The sequence below is a fragment of the Mesoplodon bidens genome, assembly GCF_964165515.1.
Source record: "Mesoplodon bidens genome assembly, chromosome: 16".
NCBI lineage: Eukaryota > Metazoa > Chordata > Mammalia > Artiodactyla > Ziphiidae > Mesoplodon > Mesoplodon bidens.
The window spans coordinates 63,385,701-63,412,896 of NC_138173.1; the positions used below are offsets into that span (position 1 = coordinate 63,385,701).

At 41.6% G+C, this 27,196-nt stretch overlaps 1 protein-coding gene across 1 annotated transcript in view; it reads left to right on the forward strand.

Annotated features, from left to right (window-relative positions):
• The window catches only part of TRMT12 (tRNA methyltransferase 12 homolog), a 47,152-nt gene that overhangs the window by 15,698 nt on the left and 4,258 nt on the right, over positions 1–27,196 (forward strand). The window contains 1 exon segment of the mRNA XM_081214342.1: positions 25,645–27,195. Coding sequence (XP_081070468.1) covers positions 25,896–27,195 — 1,300 coding nt within the window. The 5' untranslated portion in view covers positions 25,645–25,895.

Below are 27,196 nucleotides of genomic sequence, written 5' to 3' on the forward strand. Positions count from 1 at the left end.
CAGCCCCACCACTTACTGTTGTGTGACCTTGAGTCTTCCTTTCATCCCTTTTTAAATCTCCAAAGTAATACTTACGTAACAGGGTTGTTGAGATGAAAAATAAGGAAAAGTCCTCTTTTTACCGCTTTTTCTCTGTCACTTCCTCTTACAATGTTTTCTGTCTTACTGAACAGCATTATTACCATTCACCCAGCTGCTCAAGCCACAAGTCTGGGAGATCTTCTTTACAGTATCTCCAGATCTACTTCTTGCTGTTCCAAAGCCAAAACAACTTTCACTCAGGTCCACTTTTTTCCATTTCACCACCATTTCTCTGGCCTAGACAATCATCCACCTGGAATGCAACAGCAGTCTTCTAACCAGTCTCTAACACTGGATCCATTCTTCACAGCAATGACAATTATTTAGTAAATGCAAATTTCAGGAGCTCACTCACTTCCTTGAAAGTTATCAAAGGCTTCCCTTTGTTATCAGGACGAGGTACACAACCGCTGCCATATACCCTGCATTTCCAGGAATGAGCTTCCTCTCCAGCTTTACCTTGACCCCTCTTGTGCTGAGCTTCAGACATACTGGTATTTTGTCCCTTCTGGAACCCTCCAAGCTCCATTCTGGCTTAGACACCCTAATACACTCTTCATTCTGCCTGGAGCCCCCTCCTTCTCTCTCTGCCTTTCTGTTCCTTCTACCCAGTTCATTTCTACCCATCCCTCAGGTCTCAACTGAAACATTGTTACTTCCTCAAAGAAGATTTCTCTCACTCTCACTTCCCTCATACCAGAGTATGTCCCCCATCAGGTGCCTCCATCTCACACACACACACACACACACACACAGCCCTCATGGCTCTTTCAGTTACTTGATTAGCATCTTATTCTCAGCTCTATCTATGCTTCCTGAAGGCAAAGACTGTGCCTATCTTGTTTAGCTTTGGGCCTCTAGTGCCTATCAGTATATAATAGGTGCACAAAAAAATGCTTGTCAAATTAATGAAAAGAGTATGTCTAAGTGTATTGTGAACTATAAATGGACTATAAAAATAGCAATATTCTTATTGCAGTCGCATAATTAGGACATTAAGAATCTAGCTTTGAGCTTATAGCAACCATCATGCTGGCTACAACTATGGCATATTTGGGTTCCTGGCTATTTGATGCTAATCCAAATGGCTGTGAAAACTTCTGACACTTATATTCCCCTTATCTTGATCCTCTAGGTTTCTTTAACTGATAAACTCAATAGAAAATAGCACAGGCTTCGTGATGGCAGAGACATCCTCTGTCTCATTCACCCCTGTATCCCTTAGATTTAGACCGTAAGCACATACTATGTGCTCATTAAATTGTTTCCTAATAAATGACTCAGCCAGGTTTAATGACATTTCAAACGAAGCACTCCTACCACCACCAACAAATATCCTGAGCATCTCAAACTCAGATTTGCAGTGTAAATAATATGTAAATAAGTAGGTATTTTATTAAAAAGGAAAAAACCACTGAGACTCCTCAGAGAGGAACACAGGTAAATCAATTTACTTGTTAAAAAGATTAGGCTAAATGAACACAAAGGTCCATTTCGTTATAAAATTCTGATTCCAGGATGTTAGGCGATTAGAATAGTAGGTAGACGAGCTTACTGAGAAGTCATTGGGTTCATGGGACAGTGGTGCAATTGACACCCCAATTTAGCATTGACTTTCCCCAGGACATTAGCAAGGACTTTGCACTAATTGTTTTTAAAGCTTGATGACTACAGCATTCCTGTTAATAGATCATCTTGTAGCTTAGGAACAGTTTTTCAAAGAGACTCAAAAGAAAGTCCTGAATTCTTCCTCATCAGTACCAGCTTATGATGACAAGGCCAAGTACTAGAGTAGAAAGAACACTGGTTCTGGAGCCAGGATTGGGATGAGTCCTAGCTCTCTACCTGCACTATCTGTATGGCCTTAGATCCATCATCTACCTCCTGTGAGATTTAATTTTTCTCCATATGTAAGTAAAACTTTACCAAGTAATCTCTAAAAATCCCTTCAAGTTCTGAAGACTCATGATTCTAAGAAACTGTAAAAGCTTATAAACATGCATGTGTTATTCCTGTGCTTTAAAATTCCCAGGGCTGGGAATTCCTGGGCAGTGCAGTGGTTAGGGCTTCGCACTTCCACTACAGGGGGCACGGGTTTGATCTCTGGTCAAGGAACTAAGATCCCACATGACCAAAAATAAATAAATAAATAAATACAAATTTTAAAAAATAATAAAAAGGGACTTTCCTGGTGGCTCAGTGGTTAAGAATCTGCCTGCCAATGCAGGGGACACAGGTTCGATCCCTGGTCCGGGAAGATCCTACATGCTGCGGAGCAACTAAGCCCGCACACTACAACTACTGAAGCCCGCGTGCCCTGGGGCCCACGTGCTGCAACTGCTGAAGCCTGTGCAGCTACAGCCTATGCTCCAGGACTAGAGAAGCCACTGCAATGAGAAGACCACGCACCGCAACGAAGAGTAGCCCCCTCTCGCTGCAACTAGAGAAAGCCCGTGCACAGCAACAAAGACCCAACGCAGCCAATATAATAATAATAAAAAATTAAAAAAATAAAATTCCCATGCCTCCCATTGTACTTAGGAAAAATCCAGATTCCTTATACTGGTCTAGATCTCTTGTATGGTCTGGCTCCTGCCTGCTTCTCCTGATCGCAACTCCTACCAATTGCTGTTTTTTTTGGCTGTGCTAGGTGTGTTGCTGCATCAGGATGGAGCATGTACTTTTCCCACTAGCTAGGATAGTCAGCCCCCAGCTCTCTATGTTGCTGGCGACTGATCATTCAAATTCAGCTCAAATGCTACCTTGTGGGAGAGGTCTTTTCTGAACACTCAATGCGAAGTAGACCCCACCCCCCAAGCCCATTTGTCAGTTCATCCTTGCCTTATTTCCTCCACTGTACTTATCATGATCTGAAATCACCTTTTGTAGTTGTTTGTTTCTTTGCTAATTGAGAGATTCACCCTACTAGGAGGTGCAGGCATACCTGGAGGTACTGCACGTTCAGCTCCAGTCCACCACAATAAAATGAGCCACACAATTTTTTTTGGTTTTCCCAGTGCATGTAAAGTTACGTTTGCGCTCTACAGTAGCCTATTAAGTGTACAATGGCATTATGTCTAAAACAACAATGTACATACCTTAATTAACGAATACTTTATTGCTAAAAAATGCTAACCATCATCTGAGCCTTCAGCAAGTCATCATCTTTGTGCAATCATAACATCAAAGATCGCTGATCATAGATCGCCATAACAAATATCATCACGAAAACATTTGTGTCTCACAGAGACACAAAGTGAGCAGATCCTGTTGGAAAAACGGTACTGATAGACTTGCTTGAGGCAGGTTTGCCAACCCTCAATTTGTAAAAGATGTCTGTGAAGTGCAATAAAGCAAAGCGCCCCAAACAAGGTAAGCCCCTACTGCTGTCTGAAAGCAGGAACCTCATCTGTCTAATGCCCCACTGCAGCCCCAGTAACCTAGCCCAGTGCCTGCCACCAAATTAGATTCTTAATTTACTAATTTCAAGTTCAATTTTGCTCTCTGCACCAGCATTATTTGTTAGCCCCATTGATATTTTTTGCATAATCAAGGTATGCAAGATCTTTTTCGCATAATCAAGCCATGTCCCCAAATATTAAAATATTCTTGGAAAGAAGAAAAAATAAAAGAAGACATTATTTTGGCTTTAAGAACACATCACTAAGATGAATGGATTGGGGCTTGCAAGTACATCACTGAGAAGCGATGGTATTCACTGGATATCCAAAATAGTAACCTTTTTTTTTTTTTTTTTTTTTTTTGCGGTACGCGGGCCTCTCACTGTTGTGGCCCCTCCCATTGCGGAGCACAGGCTCCGGACGCGCAGGCTCAGCGGCCATGGCTCACGGGCCCAGCCGTCCGCGGCATGGGGGATCTTCCCGGACCGGGGCACGAACCCGCGTCCCCTGCATCGGCAGGCGGACTCTCAACCACTGCGCCACCAGGGAAGCCCCCAAAGAGTAACGTTTTATCAATTATTAGATGAGTGCTATCAATTCACATTGAACTGCTGAAACTATTCTCCAGTAAACATTCACTTTCTTGACAATCTATAATTTGTCAACTCAGGCTGGAACTCATAAAAACTAGCTTGGTAAATTGTTTGTTTATAACCTGGGGTGTGTGTATCCAAGAAAATTATTCTTCTCAGTGTTGATATGGTAAGCAAGGCAAAAAAAAAAAGTACTAAATTTAAGACCCGAATTTAGTACTGTACTAATGTATCAGGTCCCCATGACTCACACTGCTTCTGTAAAAAAGAAAAAAAGTCACCTGTAGATTTCCAGAAAATGATTTCTGGGCAGCATCCCTTCCCTTACCCTACCCTATGCTCTTGGGCTCCAGTGCTTTTGGATTTCGTTTTCAAAATTTTTTTGGTTCTTGCCTTCTCTTCCTTGCCACAATGTTAGGCAACATAAACTGGAGAAGGTTTCTGTAAATCCAGTAGAAGGTAAGAGGATGACTCAGTTGGGCTGCTTTACGGTTTCTCCTCTGTATTCAACTTCAGTGAAGGAGTTGATGACATTTTTGCCCGATATTCCAGTGGACCCATCAACATTGCAGTAGTCTACATCTCAGCCCAGAGAGCAGAACTGACTTCATAAATTGCAATCAGAACTTCCAAGAAACAGTAAAATGAACAGTATTTTCCAATAAATATTATGTACATGAATGGATGGTTGGAGCTGGATGTGAAGATGAAGATCATATAAGCTGAACCTTTTATGTCTCACAAGAGAACACTGATATGTAGAGATTAAATAACATTTCCAAGGTCACACAGTGGTAGAGCCAAGGTTCCAAGTGACTGCTCTTTCCAGCAGAGGACAGAAGAACCCATTTCGATGTTCTTCTCACTTTGGAGCCAAGGAACTGCTTTACGTTTCTCAATAAACATTTGTTGAATAAATGAGACTCCCTTACCTTCAAGTTCTAGCCTTGTTTTGATCCATAAAATACAGTATTTGTGTCTTTGAACTTAAGCTAGACACATATCATCATGGCTCAAAACTGACTGTGGATGAATTTTGCTTATTGGTTCAGTGCAGAGGTTTTCCTGCCCATTCCCCTCCCCACTTGGAGTCCATGGATAGAATTCAAGAAGTCCATAAAGCTGAATGGGAAAAAATTCCATCGTTATTGTCACAAACCTCTAACTGAAATTTAGCAGTATCTTCAATTATGGATAGAGGCAACAAACCACAGTATCATTAACATTGATCACACAGTAGTAATCATAGATGTTTTATATCATATTATCATTTTTGCAGGTATCTCAAAATATTATTTATACTCAACATTACTTCAACATTATAGTAGTTATTGGACCCAACATGGACCATGTTATTTAATACATTCTTGAAGAATCACATACATTATTATATCACAAATTTGTTTTTATAACTTTTCAGTAGACATAATAATGGTTATATGATGTTATGTTACGGACATAACAAAGATATCCTAATCCTAATCCTCAGAATGTGAATATGTTACCCTACAAAACAAAAGGAACTTTGCCAATGTGATTAAATTAAGGATCTTAACACGATTAGATTATCCTGGGTTATCCAGGTGGGCCCCATCAAGTCAGAAAGGTCCTTAACAAGGAAAAAGGGAGAGAGGAGAATCAGAGTGAAGGAGCTGTGACCATGGAATCAGAGTGATGCAGTTGCTCACTGGATGTCATAAGTCAAAGAATGTGGGCGGCATCTAGAAGCTCAAAAGACAAGGAAACAGATTCTCTCCGAGCGCCTCCAGAAGGTATGTAGGCCTGTCGATACCTTGATTTTAGTGTCACAAGACCAGTTCTGGATATCTGACCTCCAGACCTGTAAGATAATAAATTTGTGTTGTTTTAAGCCATTAGGTTTGTCGTAATTTTTTACAGCAAAAGAAAATCAATGCAACATTTTACTATCATTCATTATAACTGTCTTCCTTTGTAATTTTCTCCGCAGTTTATTTTTTGCATTTAAAAGAAATTTAGTTCTGCTACTTACTAGCTGTTGTGACCTAGAGCAAATTATTTCCCCTCTGTCTCCTCATCTATAACATGGGAATTAAAAAAGTCCACATCCCAGGGTTATTGTGAGAATTAAATGCGACAATTTATGTAAAGGTCATAGAGCACCAGGCTCACAGTAGGGACCCAACAAAACATTCTCTCCATTGCCTGTCTCCCCAAACCCTAATGATTATGGATTTCTTAATCAATTTTAATACTCAGTTTATGACATTATGACATTTTCCAGACCTGAACAGTTCTGTTAAATCTTAATTGCAGCTACTGCTAAAAATATCTAAGACCAGTTGCTTACTCTGACTTTGACCTTGAAATATTTAAATACTAACTGTGTTTAGAAGCCTAGTTCCAGTTTTGATTACCATTTTCTGAATAGCTCTGGGTAAATAATTTATTGTTTCTATTTATAACATTGCTCCCTTCCTTTTGAGTGAACATTGGTACATAAGTTCAAATATAATCTATAATTGAGATGGCGATTAAGATAGAATGAAATGATTAGGTATTTTTCCAGAAAGCATGTACAAGAAACATTGTCTTAATGATTAAATTGTACTTAATGAACCCCGTATTCTGAAGTAGTCCTTCATTGTTAATTAGGCACCTTTGAAATCATTACCCTTTGGTGTCTAATTCATTTCAGGAAGGGTGACATATTAAGCAGCCAGGTTATCCAGGTTTCAAAGGTCTGTGCATTATAAGTCAATAAGTATTTATCAGATTCCTACTTTTCTATCAATTCCTTGAGGGAGGGATTTTGTATTTTCCATTCCTCCCATTTTTGGATAATTTGGACAAATCATCTAGAATGTATTAAATTCAATGACATGTCTTCAAAAATTTCAAAGCAGGATAAGAAAACCCCAACTTGCAAACAGGTTATTTCACAAAGGTTTCTGTTTTCTTAACATAGTTTTCTATAGAAATATGTGTGTATGTTTCTTTAGAAATAACTATATAAATAGAAATGATCATAGAAATATATTATTAATATACAATATAAACTCATGAGTATTATAATTATATAATATTTATAAGTAAATGTCATATTAAATATATAATATATTGTTTCCAAGCTAGCCCATAAACTCCAATTGGGCCCATAATAAATAAAGCTACCAGACTGCTACTTGATTTACAACATCATTACATATATTTTAATACATGACAAGATTCTTAGGGGTTATCACTAGACCAGGTTTCCCTGCAAAACAAACCTTTGATACACAGCCACTGTTTAAATCCCCAAGCAGGATGCTGAGACTGGATTGGGGGAGAAGAGAGAGACTGCAGGCATGGGGAACGCCTATGATCAGCCCTCTGATGGCAGGAAAGGGGACTAAGAGACATTAGTTTGCACTTATCTGGCTCCCTATTTTTTTAATATATATATATATATATATATATATATGTATATGTATATATATATAATATTATACCTATTTCCAAATAAGGTTACATCCTGAGATTCCAAGTGGACATGAGTGAGAGACAGCACACTATTCCACCCACTACAGTTATTATAGAACATTGTTCAGGATGTGGCAACAATATTATTTGCTGATAGATATTTAACAGTTCATATGAATTGTAACTTAATTGTATTTGCCTTGGGAACCTTAAAGGATACATAAAGCCATACAAGTTGTAGAGAGGCATGTATAACAAATATATATTAAGCATAACCTGGAGAACTAAAAAAAAATTTGGATGTGGTCATGTAAGCAATATAAATTATAGTTGGAGCATCTTAGAAATGTGAAAGGCAACAAAAAGTGTTGGGGAAAGGAATAGGAAAACACCCATTTTTTCATAAAATAAGGTGAAATCCAGGAACTGCTACGTTTTCTGCCAGGTATGTGTTTGTAAATTGCTGGGACCTAACTGGCTGGAGTTCCTAGGCGGTTCCCCTCCTCCCTGGAGAGACTAGGGTAAAATCTAGGTGTTTAGAATGCCTTTGGGGCTCAGCAGTTTACATAAATTGTTTATTAAGGGTTAGGAACAATGTATCACTTTGCACGGGTTAAGTAGATAAGGATCTGAGAGAGGTCCTTTGGGGGTTTCATTAAAATAAACTGTTGACATTTAGCAGTTCCTGGCTGAACCATTGTTTCATTAATTGTTTAAACTATTATAGAAGCCTGGAGGGTTTAAGGATTTTTTTCACCTTCATTGAGGTATGAAATAGAGATGAATAAAATTGTAATATATTTAGAGTGTACAACATGATGATTTGATATATGTCTACATTGTGAAAGGATTGACACAAACAAATTAATTAAAACATCCATCACCTCATATACTTTTTTTTTTGGCGCCGTCACATAAGATCTACTCTTAGCTAATTTCAAGTATACAATACTCTTAACTATGTCAGCATGCCATACATTAGGTCCTCAGAACTTATTCATCTTATAACTGAAAGTTTATACGCTTTGACCAACATCTCCCCATTTCCCCCACCTCCCAGCCCCTGACAACCATTATTCTATTCTCTGTTTCTATGAGTTCTCCTTTGTTTGTTTGTTTGGATTCCACCTATAAGTAAAATCATATAGTATTTGTCTTTCTCTGTCTGGCTTATTCCCCTTAGCATAATGCCCTCCAGCTTCATTCATGTTGTCAAAACAGCAGGTTTTCTTTCTTTTTAATGGCTGAATAATATTCCTGTGTGTGTGTGTGTGTGTGTGTGTGTGTGTGTGTGTGTCACATCTTCTTTATCCACTCATCCATCAATGGACAGTTAGGTTGTCTCCATATCTTGGGTATTGTGAATAATGCTGCAGTGAACGTGGGGGTGCAGGTATCTCTTCCAGATAGTAATTTCCTTTCCTTTCAGTATATACCCAGAAGTGGGATTGCTGGATCATATGATAATTCTATTTTTAATTTCTTGAGGAAACTCCATACTGTTTTCCATAGAGGTTGTACCAGTTTACATTTCCACCAACAGTGTACAAGGTTTCCCTTTTCTCCACACCTTTATCAGCATTTGTTGTCTCTTGTCTTTTTTTTTTTTTTTTTTTACTTTTGGCTGCATTGGGTCTTCATTGGGTTGCGCGGGCTTCTCATTGCAGTGGCTCCTCTTGTTGTGGAGCACAGGCTCTAGGTACGCGGGCTTCAGTAGTTGTGGCTCTCGGGCTCTAGAGCACAGGCTCAGTTGTAGCACACGGGCTTAGTTGCTCCCCGGCATGTGGGATCTTCCCAGACCAGGGCTAGAACCCGTGTCCCCTGCATTGGCAGGCGGATTCTTAACTACTGCACCACCTGGGAAGCCCGTCTCTTGTCTTTTTGATAATAGGCATCCTACCAGGTGTGAGGTGATATCTCATCATGGTTTTGATTTTCATTTCTCTGATGATTTGTGATCTTGAGTACCTCTTCATAAACCTATTGACAATTTGAATGTCTTCTATGGTAAAATGTCTCTTCATTTCCTTTACCAATTTTTTAATTGGGATATTTAGCTTTTTGTTTTGTTTTGTTTTACTACTGAGTTGTAAGAGTTCCTTATATATTTTAGATATTAACCCCTTATCAGATATATGGTTTGTAAATACTTTCTCTCATTCCATAGACTGCCTTTTCATTTTGTTGATGGTTTCCTTTGGTGTGCAGAAGACTTTTAGTTTTGTTACTGAACTCAGGTTCAGCTGCTCATCACTCAAGAATCTAGCACTGTGGAACTTCCCCGGTAGTCCAATGGTTAGGACTCTGCGCTTTCACCACTGAGGGCCTGGGTTCAATCCCTGGTTGGGGAACTAGGATCCCACAAGCAGTATGGTGTGGCAAAAATAAATAAACCAATAAATCAATCAATAAATCAATAAATCTAACACTGTCAGACAAGTGTTGGGTAAAAGGAAAGACAGCTTTATTGAGGAAGCTGGCAATCCTAGGGAGAAGGTGGACTCATGTCCCAAAAAACTAATACTCCCAAATCCCCAGATTTTGTTCAGAGATTATATAGGGAAAAGAGGAAAGGGCTATGTGCTAGGGAGGGGGTAATCTTCTATTTTCATAGATGAGTATTTCCATCACATGGTTCTAAGTAGCTGTCATGTCTCGATTGTGATTGGAATGTTATCTGAGCCATAAATCTCTGGTTAGCTAATCCTTCTGGTTTTAACTGGTTTGGAGTCTACATGCTTGTGGTCAGCATACAGTTAACTTCTTCTACTGGGGGGTTTCAGTATCTGCAAAACAGCTCAAAGTATATGGGTCAGAATAGTATCTATAGTCCTTGAGGAGAAACTAAAGGTCCTTGACTTTGTTTAATAGCTAAACTATTATTATTTTGTCTTGCTTGACTGCTTTCCTTTGTTTGTGTATTTTCTCATTTTTCTGATTAAATTTATTCTTTGGCTAAAGTTTTTTGTACAGACAAGAGGCAGGCAGAGGACATGGGGGGCGGGGAGCAGTCTGTTCCAGGAAGGCTCCATAGGGTCCTGCTCAGTTACAGTTTGATGTAATCTCACTGGTTTAATTTTGCTTCTGTTACCTATGCTTTTAATGTCATATCCAAAGAAATCATTACCAAGAACCAATGTCAAGGAGTTTTCTCCTAGGAATTTTATGGTTTCAGGTCTTACATTTAAGTCATAATCCATTTTGAGTTTATTTTTGTATATGGTGTAAGGTAAGGGTCCAATTTTATTCGTTTGCATGTGGATATTCAGTTTTCCCAACACCATTTATTGAAGAGAGTATCTTTTTCCCACTGTGTATTCTTGACGTCTTTGTTGAAAATTAGTTGACCATATATGTGTGGATGTAAGGTTTTCTTAATGCATTCCATGTAAAAGAAGGAGAGTGTTGCTTAAATAATAAGAGGAATCATGTTTAACGCTCATTTGATAGTAAACCAGGGGGCCTGTAGACCTTTCCCTGTCCTGCAGGTGCTGGGCTAGGTTGCTTAGTTGCTCCTTGGCTCTGGCTGCCTTTATGTAAGAAGTAGAGATGGAAAGTCTTTCCATTAGAAGTTCTGAGCTACCAGGTAGAGTGCTTCTGTGGGCAACCACACTGAACTGGGCTGCCCCTTGCCACGTCTTCCACTGATTTCCTCAGGCTGGCCCAGGAAAGCAGCACCATCAAAACACCTGAATGTTCTCCTCCAGGTGCACGTACCAGACACTGTAGCCCCTCCCTCAGTCACCCAACCCTGCAACTTGTGGATTTATTTGTATGGAGCTTTGATGCTCCAGCATTGCCAGTGCCCCTTATTGTCCAGAGTGCACTCTTCCGGTCAAGAGACCCTTTAGGAAGTATTCTAAGATAAATCTCTGGTGCTTTCAGGTTGTGTCCTTGGATTCCTTCTGAGTGCCCCCTTTCATGGGCTGAGTCTCTGAACAGGCCACCCTATCCCAATATACATCAGTTAGCAGAACAGAGCAAGAGATTCCTGTCCAGGGCTGGATTTAGGACAATGGGAAGTTAGCAGGAGTAAACATCTTTATTTAATCATTCATTCATTTATGGGTTCCTTTATTTGTGTATTCATTCATTCAAGAAGCATGTATTAAATATTTACTATGTACTGATCACTGTTAAGCCCTGAGAGATACAGTGATGAACAGGACAGGCAAACTCTCTGACTTGGTGGAAAGAAATGAAAATACACAATATAAAAGTAATGAACAAATGAAGAATATAACAGATCATGAGAATGCACTCAGGAAATTAGCATGATTTTGAGAGAATACAACTTGGAAAAGACACTTTAATCAAGATGGGCAAGTAAGGCTGCTCTGAATGAGGAAGTAATGTTTGAGCTGAGACTCAAGGATGAGAAGGAGGGAACCATGTGCAGATCTGAGGAAGAGCATCCCCAAGAGAAAAAGCTGATACAAGTGCTGACAGACAGCAGAGGCTGGGACCATTTTGTGCAGCTGGGCAGCAGTCAGATCGTGCTGTGCTTTGTGGAGCATGTAAGTTAGATTTTATCCTAAAAGCAATGAGAAGACATTGGAGGGTCTTAAGTTGGGGGAGAGACATGATCAGACTTATGCTTTAAAATGAGAGCCATGGTTGCTGCATAGAGAATGAATTCTAGGTACAAATGGGGACTCCAGTTTAAGGCCAGAGGAATCTGGGCAGGAGGTGCTGGTGACTTGAACTAGGCTGAAGACAATGGGGATGGAGAGTTGAGGACACAAGATATGTATGTTTTGGACCTAGAACAAATAGAACCTGCTGAAGGATCGTTGTAAGGATTGGGAAAGGGAAGATGCACGGACAACTCCTACAGCTTGTTCTTGAAAAGCTGGGCAGGTGGCAGTGCCATTTCCTGGGATGGAGCCCCCGGGGGGCAGGGTTGGGGGCTGCCCCAGGGATCTCCCCCCAGGGTCCTGTGAACTGATCAGGTGCAGACTGGGAATGCCTCTCCACAGGTGTGCTCTCCTCCCCTCGTTGATATTAAACACCTGTGGCCATCTCGGCGTTGTCCTCTCCTATAAATCTCCTAACAACTCTGTGAAGTGGGTTCCAGTATACCTAATTCCCGAGTCAAAAAACAGAGTAAGAAAGTAAGCAACACCAACAAGGTACTAGCGTGGATATCATTCTTTTTCTGTCTTTTTTCTTTTTTTGCCGTGGAGAATAATGTATTTATTTATTCACTTATTGAAAACACATCTCTGAACATCTCCCATGACTCAGCATTGTTCTGGGGCAATGATGATGAAGCAATTACAGCCAGAAATTTTAATTATTCACTATATACCAGACACTGTGTTGAGGGCTTCCTATACATAATCTTCTTGAACTCTCCAACAACTCTGTAAGAAGTGCAATTATTGTCACCCCTGTGAAGGAGAAACTGAAGCACAGAGAGCTTAAGTGACCTGCCTCAGGTAACAGAGTAGAAGGTGGTGGAGCCAGGAATGAACCAATCCCCACAAGAACCTCCTTAAAAACCTAAATCCATGTCTGTCTTGTTTACCTCTGTATCCCTATCGTTTCACACAGCATCTGGTGTCGTGTAGCCGCTCAGTGTTGACTGTATGGATTTGCTGTTTATACATGCTCCACCAGATAATTCTGATGGGGTGTGTGTGTGTGTGTGTGTGTGTGTGTGTGTGTGTGTGTCAGGGGACTGTGGGATCACTTTCAGAGAAATCACTCTGGTGACTGGAATTTAAAAGATGGTTTGGAGCCAGAGAATGCCTGGACTAGAAAAAACATTTGAAGCCATCCAGCTCTGCGTTATTAATTTTCTTGTGAGGAAACTGGGGTCCAGAGAATCTAACTATACCTTATTAATTTGCTGATGCAGACATTGAGGCCCAGATCACTTAAGTGACGTGTCCAGAACAACACAGTTATAAACTGGCAGAGCTGGTACATCCACAGGCACAGCTGTGTCTTTCCTGACACCAGGCTTGTCCTAGAGTCCGCAGCGAGAGCCCACAGCCCTGCCCTGACAGCACCATCCATGGCCGCAGCCCCTCGAGGGTTGCTTAGGCTGCGTTCAACCCCACACGTGAGTCGTGCCATCTTGCACAAGTTACCAAGTCTCTCCAGGCCTCAGTTTCCTCAATAGAGAAGGTATAAAGCTCAACTTACAGAGCTGTCATGCAGACTATGTGAAATAGGACGTAAGGTTTTCATAGGACAAGTCCTAACAAGAGCACTCAGAATAAACGTATGCATTCGGCTATACTTTGAAGTATTCATTTACTTGGTTTTGTTTTTCCCCGTCCTTTTTTTCTTTGCCTCCATTTACGTTTATGAGGCTCACTGCTCACCATCTCGGCAGGGGTGTGACAGGAGAGAGGACAAATAGCCTGTCCGTCTTCCTGAAATTTTTCCCCTAAAGCCCAATTCCCCAGGATCAGGGAGGAACCCCAGATACAAACGAAAAGTCTTGGCAGTGTCGATGGAAATAACCAATATACAGTCTCTACTAGGAATAGAAAAGAGTTTTATTCACGCTGAATTGAATAGCCCGGGAGCCAGCCTCTCAAATAGCCCTGAGGAACTGTTCCAGCGAAGCATGATTTTCAGCACGGTTTTATGTCTTGTCAGAACAAAGAACATCAAACATGATAGGGGTACGTTCCTTCAAGGTTTCCAAAAGGTCAGATCAGCACGTACACAGTGAGTCCCTGTGGCGTTGGCACCTGGGGAGGGAGGCTTATCACTGAAGGAGGACTAACACTGGCATCCCAGGAAGGGAGGCATTTAATCCTTATCTTTAAAGTCAGCATGCTGTACTTCTGGCCAATGCACCCTTTTCTTTATTCCTCGAAGAAGATGTATGATGTATGTTTGATAAGCCACAAAACAGGCTGTTCTAGTCAGCATGTTAAAGTTCAATTTAAATAATGTAGAAGCCAGAATGACTTCCTCTTACCTCAGTCTGTGAAAATTTCTTCCATCAGCAGGAAGCCTGGGGGCAAAATGTAAAAAGGGAAATTCTGCCAAAGTGTGGGATTGGGGAAATGAGAGAGGAGAAAGGTGCTGTAGGTCCTGGGTGAAGAGGGAAACAGGCCCCACATTCCAGAATGGCCCCTGGGTTTGTCTGAGCAAATGACAAGACAGGGAGGCTCCCCCAAAGTCCCCTGACCCACCCAAGTGCGGTGGGAGCCCCAGGAGGCCAGGCAGATGCAGACAATCCTAGTCGCAGCTGAAACCTTGTTACCCAATACTTTGGCATCATCATAATTTTGAAATCATGTCAAAGTTCCAGGTGTCAGGAGGGTCTCCAAAACTATGGCCCAATCCTCAGTGGGAAGATCGCCAGGAATGAGTTTAATTTTCTATCAGTTGGGAGGAAGGGAACCTTGAGGTTAGAAATTAAGTTGAATTACAGAAAATAAAGCAGCCCCTACTTGTTCTAAATGTAGTGGGTAAGTGTCCGGGGCCATGCATGGCCAAGAGAGGAGTTTTTATGGGAAAAGTGTGTTTTGGCCCTGTCCTATTTAATTTTCTGTCTTGAGCTGTGCTGATGTAGTTGGCCTAGGGAAGGGTAATGCTGGATTTTTCTTTTCTTATTTTGATTTACACAAGAAATGTTACATTTTGGAAAATCCTCAGTCAGCAACCACTTGGTTTAAAAAAAGGATCCAATCTCATTTTCAGAGAGATTACCTATTCGGCTTACTTAAGACAGATGGGTTGAGTGACAGGTGATTCTTTTGGAAACTCAAAGGAGGGCTAAGGTGAACCCTAACCGTCGGGTGTGTGTCTTTGCCTGCTGCCTGCTGCTACAGACCGTGCTGCCACCATCTGATAGCCAGGCTGCCCTTTTATTCCTTCCCTTCTTATGACCAAGGGCAGTGTTCTTGTCCTAGAGCCAGTTTCTTCTTGTGGGATATTTCTTTATGCTTTTGCTCTATTCTACCAAAATGAGATCTAAACCAATAAAGTTGAATACTCCTGAGGTTGGAGGGTGAATGTAGAACGACTAAGACAGGGAGGCTGGAACATGAGCCTGCAGCTTTGTGCTTTTGTGCTTTGCTCTTCCATTCAGGCAGTTTTTTGTTTGTTCATTTGTTTGTTTGTTGGCTTCACTGTGCGGCTTGTGGGATCCTAGTTCCCCTACCAGGGACTGAACCTGGGCCACAGCAGTGAAAGCACCGAGTCCTAACCACTGGACAGCCAGGTACTCCCCCATTCAGGCAGTTTAATGAGTACTGTGTGTTTCTAAATTGGAAGAGTGTGTCTTAGTGAGCTGACCTTGTGTTGAATGTGATTTTTCACTAGGTACCATACTCTTTTAAAAATTTTATTGAAGTATAGTTGATTTACAATGTTGTGTTTAATTTCTTCTGTACAGCAAAGTGACAGTTATACATATGTATTCTTTTTCATATTCTTTTCCATTATGGTTCGTCACAGAATATTTAATATAGTTCCCTGTGCTATACAGTAGGACCTTGTTGTTTATCTGTCCTATATATAGCAGTTTGCATCTGTTAATCCCAAACTCCCAGTTTGGCAACCACAAGTCTGTTCTTTATATCTGTAAGTCTGTTTTTTGTTTCGTAGATATGTTCATTTGTGTTGTATTTTAGATTCCACATATACGTGATATCATATGGTATTTGTCTTTCTCTTTCTGACTTACTTCGCTTCATATGATAATCTCTAGGTCCATCCATGTAGTTGCAAATGGCATTATTTCATTCTTTTTAATGGCTGAGTAGTATTCCACTGTGTGTATGTATGTGTATATATATATATATATGCCATATCTTCTTTATCCAGTCATCTGTTGATGGACATTTAGGTTGTTTCCATATCTTGGCTATTGTAAGTAGTGCTGCTGTGAAATAGGGGTGCATGTATCTTTTCCAATTACAGTTTTGCCTGGGCTAGATACACTACTCTTAAAATTTCTTTAATGTATGGTGTATATATGATTGTATGTGCTGCATTATTGAGTATATTCCTAGCAGGAGAGAAATTCCATTTTAAACAGACATTGTCAAGAACCAAATCCTACATTTAAAATTGTACCTGTGTGAAGATTAAAAGAATTTTCTGCACCCTAGTTACTGATCTCTTACTTTTGAAGCCTGGTTTCTCCTCCATGGCCCATAGCCTTCCAGTGTCCAGCACCAGAGAACACATTCACGTCATCATGGGACAGCTGGCCTGCACTGTGTCAAGATGCCTGTTGAGTCAGGAGCCAAACATAGGAATATTCCTGGAAACTACTCCCAAACTTGAATGGCTAGCTAGAACCTAACCACACACAGAAGTGACTGCAAGCGCGTAAATGTATCCCACTAACCCCAAACTACATGTATTTTCAACTTAACCTACTTGGCTCCCAGAATGCCTGCAGCCACTCCAGGATCACCCTACAAGAAGGGAAGTGGGCCAGAGGGGATGGTGGCATGGAGTGACACAGCAATCTTAACCATTTGTGGTGAAGACATCTTACTTTCGCAAATTTTACAAAAACACATGACCTTGTGAAACGATGGTGAAGGGCCCCATGCAGGGCCTTTGGAAGGGGCCTGTGCAAGTGAGGGGACCTGAAGCTTTAGATTCATTACTGTTGCAGTAAATCTGCTTCTGAGGATGGGAAAGAAACTCACTAGCTGCTGCTATGCCGAGGGTGAGCCTTGTGTACTCACACCTTAACTCAGCTGGTGAGGCAGCTACACATCTAGTCGCCTGAAAGGAGAATGACCTGACTCTGAAAAGTCATTTCTCAACGAATAGTTATCTACTGTGCACCTCCTCGCCCAGGCACTGTGCTGAGGGTCAGGACAGAGAGAAAACATGGACCCCTGAACTTGAAGGGGTCACTGTCCAGCCAGGTAGATCTCTGTACTCAGTGGCATGTGCCACGTGTGAGAAATGAACAGAGCTTTTAAGGGCACCCTAGCAGAGGCATGAGTTCCTCCAGACGTGAGGGTGTGGTAGAGGGAGGGAGGGGTGATGCCTGAGCTGAGTTTCAAGGTGAGGAGGGTGTAGGTAGGTGAGGAGGGTGTAGGGAGAGATGAGGGATAGGAATACCCTTCAGCATTCTCCCTGGGCTGTGATAGGTCATCTTCTTTAGTGATTTCCTAAAGCCTGAAGGTGAATGGACTGGCCAGGTGGGTAAGAAGCATCCAGTGGGCAGAAGGAAGGTGGGGAGTATGTTCAGAGCCCTCACTACACCCACACAGAGTGATGCAATCTCTAAGCACCAGTCTGTTTTCCCATGAATGCACCCCCTGGTGGAGACACCTGGTAATACATGTACATTCAGGCGGCGCCACTCTATTCACTGGTCCCAGCCTTTTAAGCCAGCAGCTCTAATCCAGAGCTCTAAACTATGTATCTAAATTTTTATTTATAAATTTTGGAAAGAGTTATAGTACTAATGTATTATGTACTTTACTAAATATATGCAGATATAGAAATTAAACATATGAGATATAAAAAATAAACCAAAATAAGAAAGATTTAGTATTTCCCCTCCTCACCCACTAGGACCATCTTGTATACTCATGGGGTGCATTGCATCATTTTGGAGCCCTGTGAAAATCAGTGTTGTCAAATTGTTCTTCAAAGCAGCATAGGGACAGTGGTTAAAAATGTAGACTCAGGAGTCAGCTGGCCTTTATGCGAATCCTGGCTCCACCACTTCCTAGCTGTGTGACAACCTCAATATTGCTTTCTTTGAAACACAAACAATAATAGTACACACCTCATAGAGTTCTTGGAAAGGCTAATTAGTATAAAACATCCGTGCTTGGCACATGGTAAGCACTTGTTAAACATTACTATTTTCCTCAATGCCTCTATTAAAAATAGCTTAGGGGCTTCCCTGGTGGCGCAGTGGTTGAGAGTCCGCCTGCCGATGCAGGGGACACGGGTTCGTGCCCTGGTCCGGGATCCCACATGCCGTGGAGCAGCTGGGCCCGTGAGCCATGGCCGCTGAGCCTGCACGTCCGGAGCCTATGCTCCGCAACGGGAGAGGCCACAACAGTGAGAGGCCCGCATACTGCAAAAAAAAGAAAAAAAAAAAAATAGCTTAAAATCTTTGGTTTTACATTGTCCTTAAAAAAACCCAGGTGGGAGGAAAAGGAGAGAGAAGCCTGGAAGGACTTCCTGAAAAAGGTGACCCCCAATCTGAATTGGAATTTTGAGAAACACATAGGAGTTTGCTGGGTGAAGATGAAGGCAACAAGAGTCAGTTCAGCCTTTTCTTAGGTAAACTATACATTTTATTAACACTTTTTCCATAGATTCTGTTCTTGGCCCTTATGTCTCCTTCCTGTCATTCATTCTGAATCCTTCTCCAGAACCTGTTTGTTGTTTCCAGGGGCTTTTTCACCTACTGCCTACAGGAATGCCTGACTTTCGCTCACTCTCCCTTATGCATCTCGATTATTTCCATAATCGGAAAGTAAAACCAGCCCACTTCCCAGCCTCCCCGGCAGTCGGTGGTGGGGGGAGGGTTGGCAATAAGACCCTCCTGTCCCAGAGGGGTAGGCGGCAGTCCACGTGGTGGGCATTTCTTATTTCTTCTTGCTCTGCCCTATTCTTCCTGACCCAGTGAGCTCACAGAGCCTAGAAGTTCAGTGCCTGTCTTTAAACCACAAGGATAAAAGGGTCATACTGAGGCTGAGAAGGAGCCTGGGTTACTGAGGATTTTCCTGAACAGCTACAGCAGCCCTGGACGTTTATATTAAAATAGATTTGCCTCTCCACCCACTGCGGAGCCGCTGTTTTGGAGGTTTCCGTTACTTGTTGCCAAATACACTCACACATCCAGATTAACCATGTCAATAAGGGATGTCTAATAGAGATTGATAAAAAAAGGCCCATGGGAAAGGGTACGACCCCTGAGAAGCCGGGAAAATCCAAACCATCTGAAACCCAAGAATTCAGAGGCTTCGACTACTTTGCTGCTGGTTATTGCTGCCATCTAGTGGCAGTATTTTGGAACTAAAATTCTTTCTGACCATAAACTCTGCAGATCTTTCTTCGTTCCTTTCCTCATTCATTCACTCACTTATGTGTTCATTCTACAGATACTTTATGAGGATGTACTATGTGTGGTGGACCCTCCTAAATGCAGTAAGGGAATATGATAATGAGGGGGAAATCCAGCTCCTTGCCACTTCAAACATACACACTTGGGGGGAGATAGCCACTAATCAAACTTAAAAATGGAAAAGTATTATTAAAACAGAAAAAAAAGAAAAAGTTGGGAAGGGTATAAGAGAAGAGCATGGTGCTATGAAAATCGTTGATAAGGATTTGACTTATAGGGCAGATGGGTAGGAGGTTAGGGTTTTCCTGAGGATGTGCCCATTGGCCTGAAATCTCAGGAGGAACCAAGTGAGACTGCAGTGAGAGCAGTCATGAAAGTGAGCTGCAACGAAGAGAGAGAGAGTATGTTGAATACAAGGGAATAAAAGGCCATGCATTTAGATATACTCTGAACAGTCTGGTTTCTGAACTGAGACTATGTTTGTGAATTGTGGTGACAATAGAATATTTTACCTGAGCATGAGCTGTAAAGGTATCAGCTAACAGATCTATAGACCACTCCACCCAACAACAGCAGAATACATATTCTTCTTCTCAAGAGCACATGGAACAGTCTCCAGGATAGACCATATGCTAAGCCATAAAACAAGCCTTGATAAATTTAAAAGGATTGAAATCATACCAAAGTATGTTCTCTGACCACAGTGGACTGAAATTAGAAATCAGTGACAAGGGAGGGACTTCCCTGGTGGCAGAGTGGTTAAGAATCCGCCTGCCAATGCAGGTGACCTGGGTTTGAGCCCTGGTCCTGGAAGATCCCACATGCGGCGGAGCAACTAAGCCTGTGCACCACAACTACTGAGCCTGTGCTCTAGAGCCCACGAGCCACAAAGCCTGAAGCCCACATGCCTAGAGCCCGTGCTCTGCAACAAGAGAAGCCACCACAATGAGAAACCCGTGCACCACAATGAAGAGTAGCACCCGCTCACGCAACTAGAGAAAGCCTGCATGCAGCACAAAGACCCAATGCAGCCAAAAATTAATTAATTAATTGATTGATTGATCAGAAAAAAAGAAATCAATGACAAGGAATTTTGGGGAATTCCAAGCATTATAAATTAAACAATGCACTCCTAAATAACCAATGGGTCAAAGAAGGAAAGCTACAGGTGGTCTGTGTCTTCAGGCATGAACAGGGGAAGGACTGCCCCAGTGAGTAGTAAGGCAAAATAAAGGTGCTTTCAGGTTATGACCCATGCATTTTGAATATTCATTTTACCATTTACATTTAAACCACTACAAATCAATAAGTTAAAAGACAAATAATTCATATTGAGATTTTATTATAGAACATTAAAAATTCACTAAACCTATCCACTAATGAATTAAAGTGAGAACTTTTCAGATAAGATATTTTATTAAAACTTGTTATTTTTATTTTAAGTTTTTATAAATTAAATATTACAAAGTCTCAAACTCCAGGTATCATAATATGAATTATTTAAAGCCAACATACAATAATGGAATACTCATTTATGGCATAATATGCTTTATAATGTGACAATGTAGCTCTTTTTATAATAAAACAAAGTTTATGAAAGACCCCGAACAGCCTAAGACATCTTGAGAAAAAGGAAGAAAACCGAGATATCACATGCCCAGACTTGAAACTATACTACAAAGCTATTGTAATCAAAATGGTGTGGTACTGGCACAAAAACAGACATAAATAGATCAATGGAACAGAATAGAGAGTCCCAAAATATGAGCAATTAATCTACAACAAAGGAGGCAAGACATATACTTAGGGAAAAGAGAGTCTCTTCAATACATGGCATTGGGAAAACTGGACAGCTACCTGCAGAAGAATGAAACTGGACTATTTTCTTACACCATGTACAAAAATAAACTCAAAATGGATTAAAGACAATGTAAGACCTGAAATCATAAAACTCCTAGAAGAAAACAAGCTATAACCTCCTTGACGTCAGACTTTAGCAATGTTTTTTTGGATATGTCTCCTCAGGCAGGGCAAAAAAAGGGCAACAAAATAAACAAATGGGACCACATTAAACTAAAAAGGCCGTTGCACAGCGAAGTAAACCATCAACAAAATGAAAATGCAACCTACTGAAAGGGGAGAGAGATTTGCAAATGATATATTCAACAAGGAATTGATACCCAAAATATATAAAGAACTACAACTCAATATCAAAAAGACAAACAGGCCATTTAAAACATGGGCAGAGGGCCTTAATAGACATTTTTCCAAAGAATATATACATATGGTCAACAGCACATGAAAAGATGATCAGCATCACTAATCATCAGGGAAATGCAAATCAAAACCACCATGAGATATCACCTCACACGTGTCAGAATGTCTATCAACAAAAAGACAAGAAACAAGTATTGGCAAGGATGTGAAGAAAAGAGAACCCTTGTGCACTGTTGGTGGGAGTGTAAACTGGTGCAGCCACTATGGAAAACAGTATGGAGATTCCTCAAAAAATTAAAAATAGAACTACCCTACGATCCAATAATTACACCTCTGGATATTTATCTGAAGAAAACAAAAACACTAATTTGAAAAGATATATGTACCCATACGTTCATTGCAGCACTATTTACAATAGCTATGGAAGCAACCTAAGTGTCCATTCATAGATGAATGGATAAAGAAGACATGTTATACATATATACAATGGAATATTACTCAGCCATAAAAGAGAATGAAATCTTGCCATTTACAGCAAAATAGATGGACCTGGAGAATATTATGCTAAGTGAAATAAGTCAGAGAGAAAAACAAATATCCTATGATATTACTTATAGTGGAATCTAAAAAACAAAACAAATGAAGAAACATAACAAAAGAGAACAGACTCATAGACACAGAGGACAAACTGGTGGTTGCCAGTGGGGAGAGGGGGAAGGAGGATGGATGAAATAGATGAAGGGGATTAAGAGGTACAAAGTTCCATCTATAAGAAAAATAAGTCACAGGGATGTAATGTACACATAGAGAATATAGTCAATAATATAGTAACAACTTTGTATGGTGACAGATGGTCACTGGTCCTATTGCAGTAATCATTTCATAATGTATAAAAATATCAAATCACTATGCTGTACACCTGAAAATAATATAATATTTTATGTTAATTATAAGTCAATTAAAAATTTTTTAAGTCTATGAAAAAATACATTGACATAACATAAATAGAGTCAAGTAATAGTGTGTTATCGGTGAAATAAATACAGGCAGATGTCCATTCAGGAAGCTGTGAGACAAGGTCTATGGCAATGTCACCGTGGACAGAGAGATGGAGATTCCCTGTGGAACTATGTCAAGGCGGGTCAAGTCCATCAAAAATGGAGATGGCTTTGTTTTAAACACTGAGGGCAAGAACAAGGCATAAGTAAAAGTCCCAGGTTTCTGACGTGAGTGTCTAGGAGACTGGCAGGGGCATTTCACGAGCTAAAGAGAAGTGGGGAGAAGTGAGTGCATTTTGGAAGTGTTGAGTTTGAAGTGCCTGGGAGACACCACGTAGGGAGGAAATGGTAGACCATTATACCCATAAAAAGAAGCATTCAGCGAGGGAGGAGGAAAAGCAACAGGATGTGTTCTTCAAAAGGTAAGAGAAGGAGGGCTTGATCTCTTCTCCACACTCACAAAACATGAAGAAACTGAAACTCCAGGAACATTTAAACTTATTTGTGAATGTACCAATAACACAAAATTGAGTTGTGTGAAGGCAAGAACTGCATCTTATTCAATTCTCTGTGCTTCAACGAGCTTAGCACTTGGGGAGATTAGCAAATAGTTGGTGTTCAAAATATGCAGAAGTGATGCTGAAATGAATGAACAAAAGAAGAGGGACCCAGTGGAAGGGAAAGGCATTCCAGGTGCAGCCAGCAGAGTGAAGAAAGGTAGGAAGAGAAAAATAATTAAAGGGAAGCAATTATTCCTCCTTATTTTCAGGCTCCAGGATATCTCAAGCTGAGAACGAAAGCTCTTGTATATACAGCCAGCCCAACACAGTTCAGAACCTCATTCCTACAGGGGGGAAAGCCCTTAAAGGATTGAATGTAGCCTCTTGTGAAGCATATGATCCCTTGGTCTTCACTATGCTGGCGTCTCATCAAGAAGAGATGGTTATACAAACGCATCTCCAGGTGGGGTCTCTGCGACTGAGATTAAGGTGGAATTAGATCCTTCTCGCCACTCTGGGAGGGTCAGTTTGTGAAAAAGTTTGCCCAACCTCCCCTCTCCTCTCCAGCTAATCTCCCTAGCCTACTTCTCCTTTACTAAGTAACTATCCTCTTCTGTATTTGAACTCATGGGTTGTCTACAAGCTTGTTTATTATGGTCATTGCTGGTTACTTTAGCTTTGTTCTGATTTTAATGAGTTCAAGTGATGGAACTGGTGGGGAAAGTGAGGTCATGTGCTTGAGTGACGGGGATCAAAGTGGCCATCTACAAGTGTGGCTCATTTGTAAATCTGCAATTTTAAAAGGACCATTTCCAGCACTCAGACATTGCTGGCTTTCAATCATATCCCTCCATATTTTGTTTATCTCAGGTTAAAAGTAAGGTGTAGTGTGGGTCAAAGTTTGTATGACCTTATTTTAATTATTGTTGCAAGATGTCAGACTGACGTTGGAACAGAAAGAAACCTAGAGAAAGAACATTTTGTAAGATATGACTTCTTCCATCCCCTGCTATAAATAATAAACTAAAAGGAGTTTCGATTTGTTTGAGACCCAGAAAAAATTTTTCCTGACTGCATCATAGATTTTCTGAAGATTTTTCTAGTAAATAAAAATAACATTTGTTCATCATATACAATTTATAACCAGAGAAAATGTATAAAAGAAAATGGAATCATCTGTAATTACATCACATACAGGGAATCTCAGTGAGTCAATGTTCACATATTAGAGCATGCCCTAATAAATTTATTTATGCACAAAATAAATAATATGCCATGATCTAAGGCACAATTATAGATTTTGCAATTAGCACTGCAATAAGAGTAACATCCCATGTCATCAAAATTTCATATGATCATCATCATAATTGTATCATATTTCCATCAAAAGGATGTACCATAATTCTTTTAACCTTTCATCTTTAGGTTTAAAACAACAAGGACCATTTTAGTGTATCAATCTTTGTCTGAATTTGTGATCCTTTCTACATTTATGGAATGGGTTAATAGTTAAATAAGTATGAACATGTTCAAGTCTCTTTGTGCTCAAAGCAATCATTCTCTTAATAACTATAGTATTTGCCAAGCCATTACTCATGGCCAGGAACTATACAAGATGCTGGGGCCATAGCAATAAACAGAAAAAGAATATCCCTTATCCATGAGAACATTATTTGCTACCGGGGGAGAGAGGCTTTTAAGTATAAACAAATAAATAGCAAAACAAGAGCTAAAGAAGAAATTACAGTGTTAAATAGACATAATGTGGAGGGAAGAGAGTGTTTAATGAAGGCCTCACAAGAAGATGACCTTCAGACAAATCACCAGCCACTGTATCTTCTAGGGGAAGGGCATTTCAGACAAAGAGGACAGCAAGTACAAAGGCAAGAGCACAAGAAAAGGTTTGGCCAATTTTATAAAGGAAGCGAAAGGAGACTGGTGTCCCTAGAATGTGTTTAGTCAAGGGAACAGTTCCATCTCAGGCTGAGATTTAGGTGCCAGATTTAGGCGCAGCACGGGACTAAGGGAAGGCTTTCTCCAAATTCATTGCATCATTCCAGGTTCACTTCTTTCGATTTGTGAGCAGCATTGCAGAGAGTATCTGAAGGTTCTGGAGGATACCTACTAATTTGAAGTTTTTAAGCCGGCAGAATTCCTTTGTTTTTTTGTTTGTTTGTTTGTTTTGCGGTACGCGGGCCTCTCACTGTTGTGGCCTCTCCCGTTGCGGAGCATAAGCTCCGGACGCGCAGGCTCAGCGGCCATCGCTCACGGGCCCAGCCGCTCCGCGGCATTTGGGACCGGGGCACGAACCTGTGTTTCCTGCATCGGCAGGCGGACTCTCAACCACAGAATTCCTTCTTGTTATTAATTTCCCCCTAGGCAGGAACAAGCTAACGGTTGGCCACAACAAAGATGGCGGCAGCGGCCTCACACGGCAACGGCAACGTCGACGCCATTCATCAACGAGCGCGATAATATCATATAGTTCCGCCTTGCCGGTTTGACGTCACTTCCGGCCCCAGCCAGCCGGGTGCGCGCCTGTCTTCCGGCTTTGCGTTTGGATGTGCGGACGGAGGTGAGTGGACTCGGAGTCTCGCCGAGGGAATCCCAGGGAATGCGGGGCCAGCAACATGGACAGGGCAGGCGGGAGGTCCGCGGCTGTTGTCGCAGTTGTGACTGAACCGCGGTTTACCCAGCAATACAGGGAATATCTCGAGAAGCAGAAACTCCTGGAGAGACAGCACCGTGTGGAAAAGATGCCGGATGGCACCGTGGCGCTACCGGTGCTGGGAGAGGCCCTCACTGAGCAGCACCTGCGGGAGCTGAGGAATCGTGTGGCTCCAGGCAGCACCTGTGTGCTAACGCAGCTCCTGAATCCTGTTCCTTCAAAGAAGGCCCAGGCTTGTTCACCTGCCCAAAGGCTGTGTCTTGAGGTGAGTCGCTGGGTAGAGGGCCGCGGAGTGACGTGGTCAGCTCAGCTGGAGGCTGATCTGCCCCGATCTTGGCAACGACATGGTGACCTCTTGTTGCTGAGTGAGGACTGTTTCCAAGCCAAGCAATGGAGAAATCTGGAACCAGAACTCTGGGAGACGGTTGCCTCGGCACTTGGCGTCCAGCGTTTGGCCAAACGAGGGCGGGTGTCACCGGATGGCACTCGAACTCCAGCAGTGAGTCTGCTGCTGGGCGACCATGGCTGGGTAGAGCATGTGGATAATGGGATCCGATATAAGTTTGACGTTACCCAGTGCATGTTCTCCTTCGGAAACATCACTGAGAAGCTCCGTGTGGCATCGCTGCCCTGTGCTGGAGAAGTGCTGGTGGATCTCTATGCAGGGATTGGTTATTTTACCTTGCCTTTCCTAGTTCATGCTGGTGCTGCCTTCGTCCATGCCTGCGAGTGGAACCCCCATGCTGTAGTTGCTCTGAGAAATAACCTTGAGCTCAATGGAGTAGCTGGTCGATGCCAGGTACACTTTGGGGATAACAGAAAACTGAAGCTCTCAAACATTGCGGACCGGGTGAACCTGGGGCTGATTCCCAGCTCTGAAGAAGGCTGGCCCATTGCCTGCCAAACGCTAAGACAGGATGCTGGAGGCATTTTGCATATTCACCAAAATGTGGAATCTTTCCCAGGGAAGACTCTCCAGCCTCCTGGAAGCAGTGAAATGGAAAAGGAGGATTGGTCTTCTCCTCAGCAAATGATCACCAACCAGTTGAAAAATGGAGCTGCCAGTGATTCTAGGGAAAAAATGCTGTCAGCCGCCACCAAGCCAGAGTGGCAAAGGTGGGCGGAAGCTGCAGAAACTCGAATTGCCACTCTTCTTCAACAGGTGCACGGGAAACCGTGGAAGACACAAATCCTGCACATCCAACCAGTGAAATCCTATGCTCCCCACGTGGATCACATAGTCCTGGATCTGGAATGCCGCCC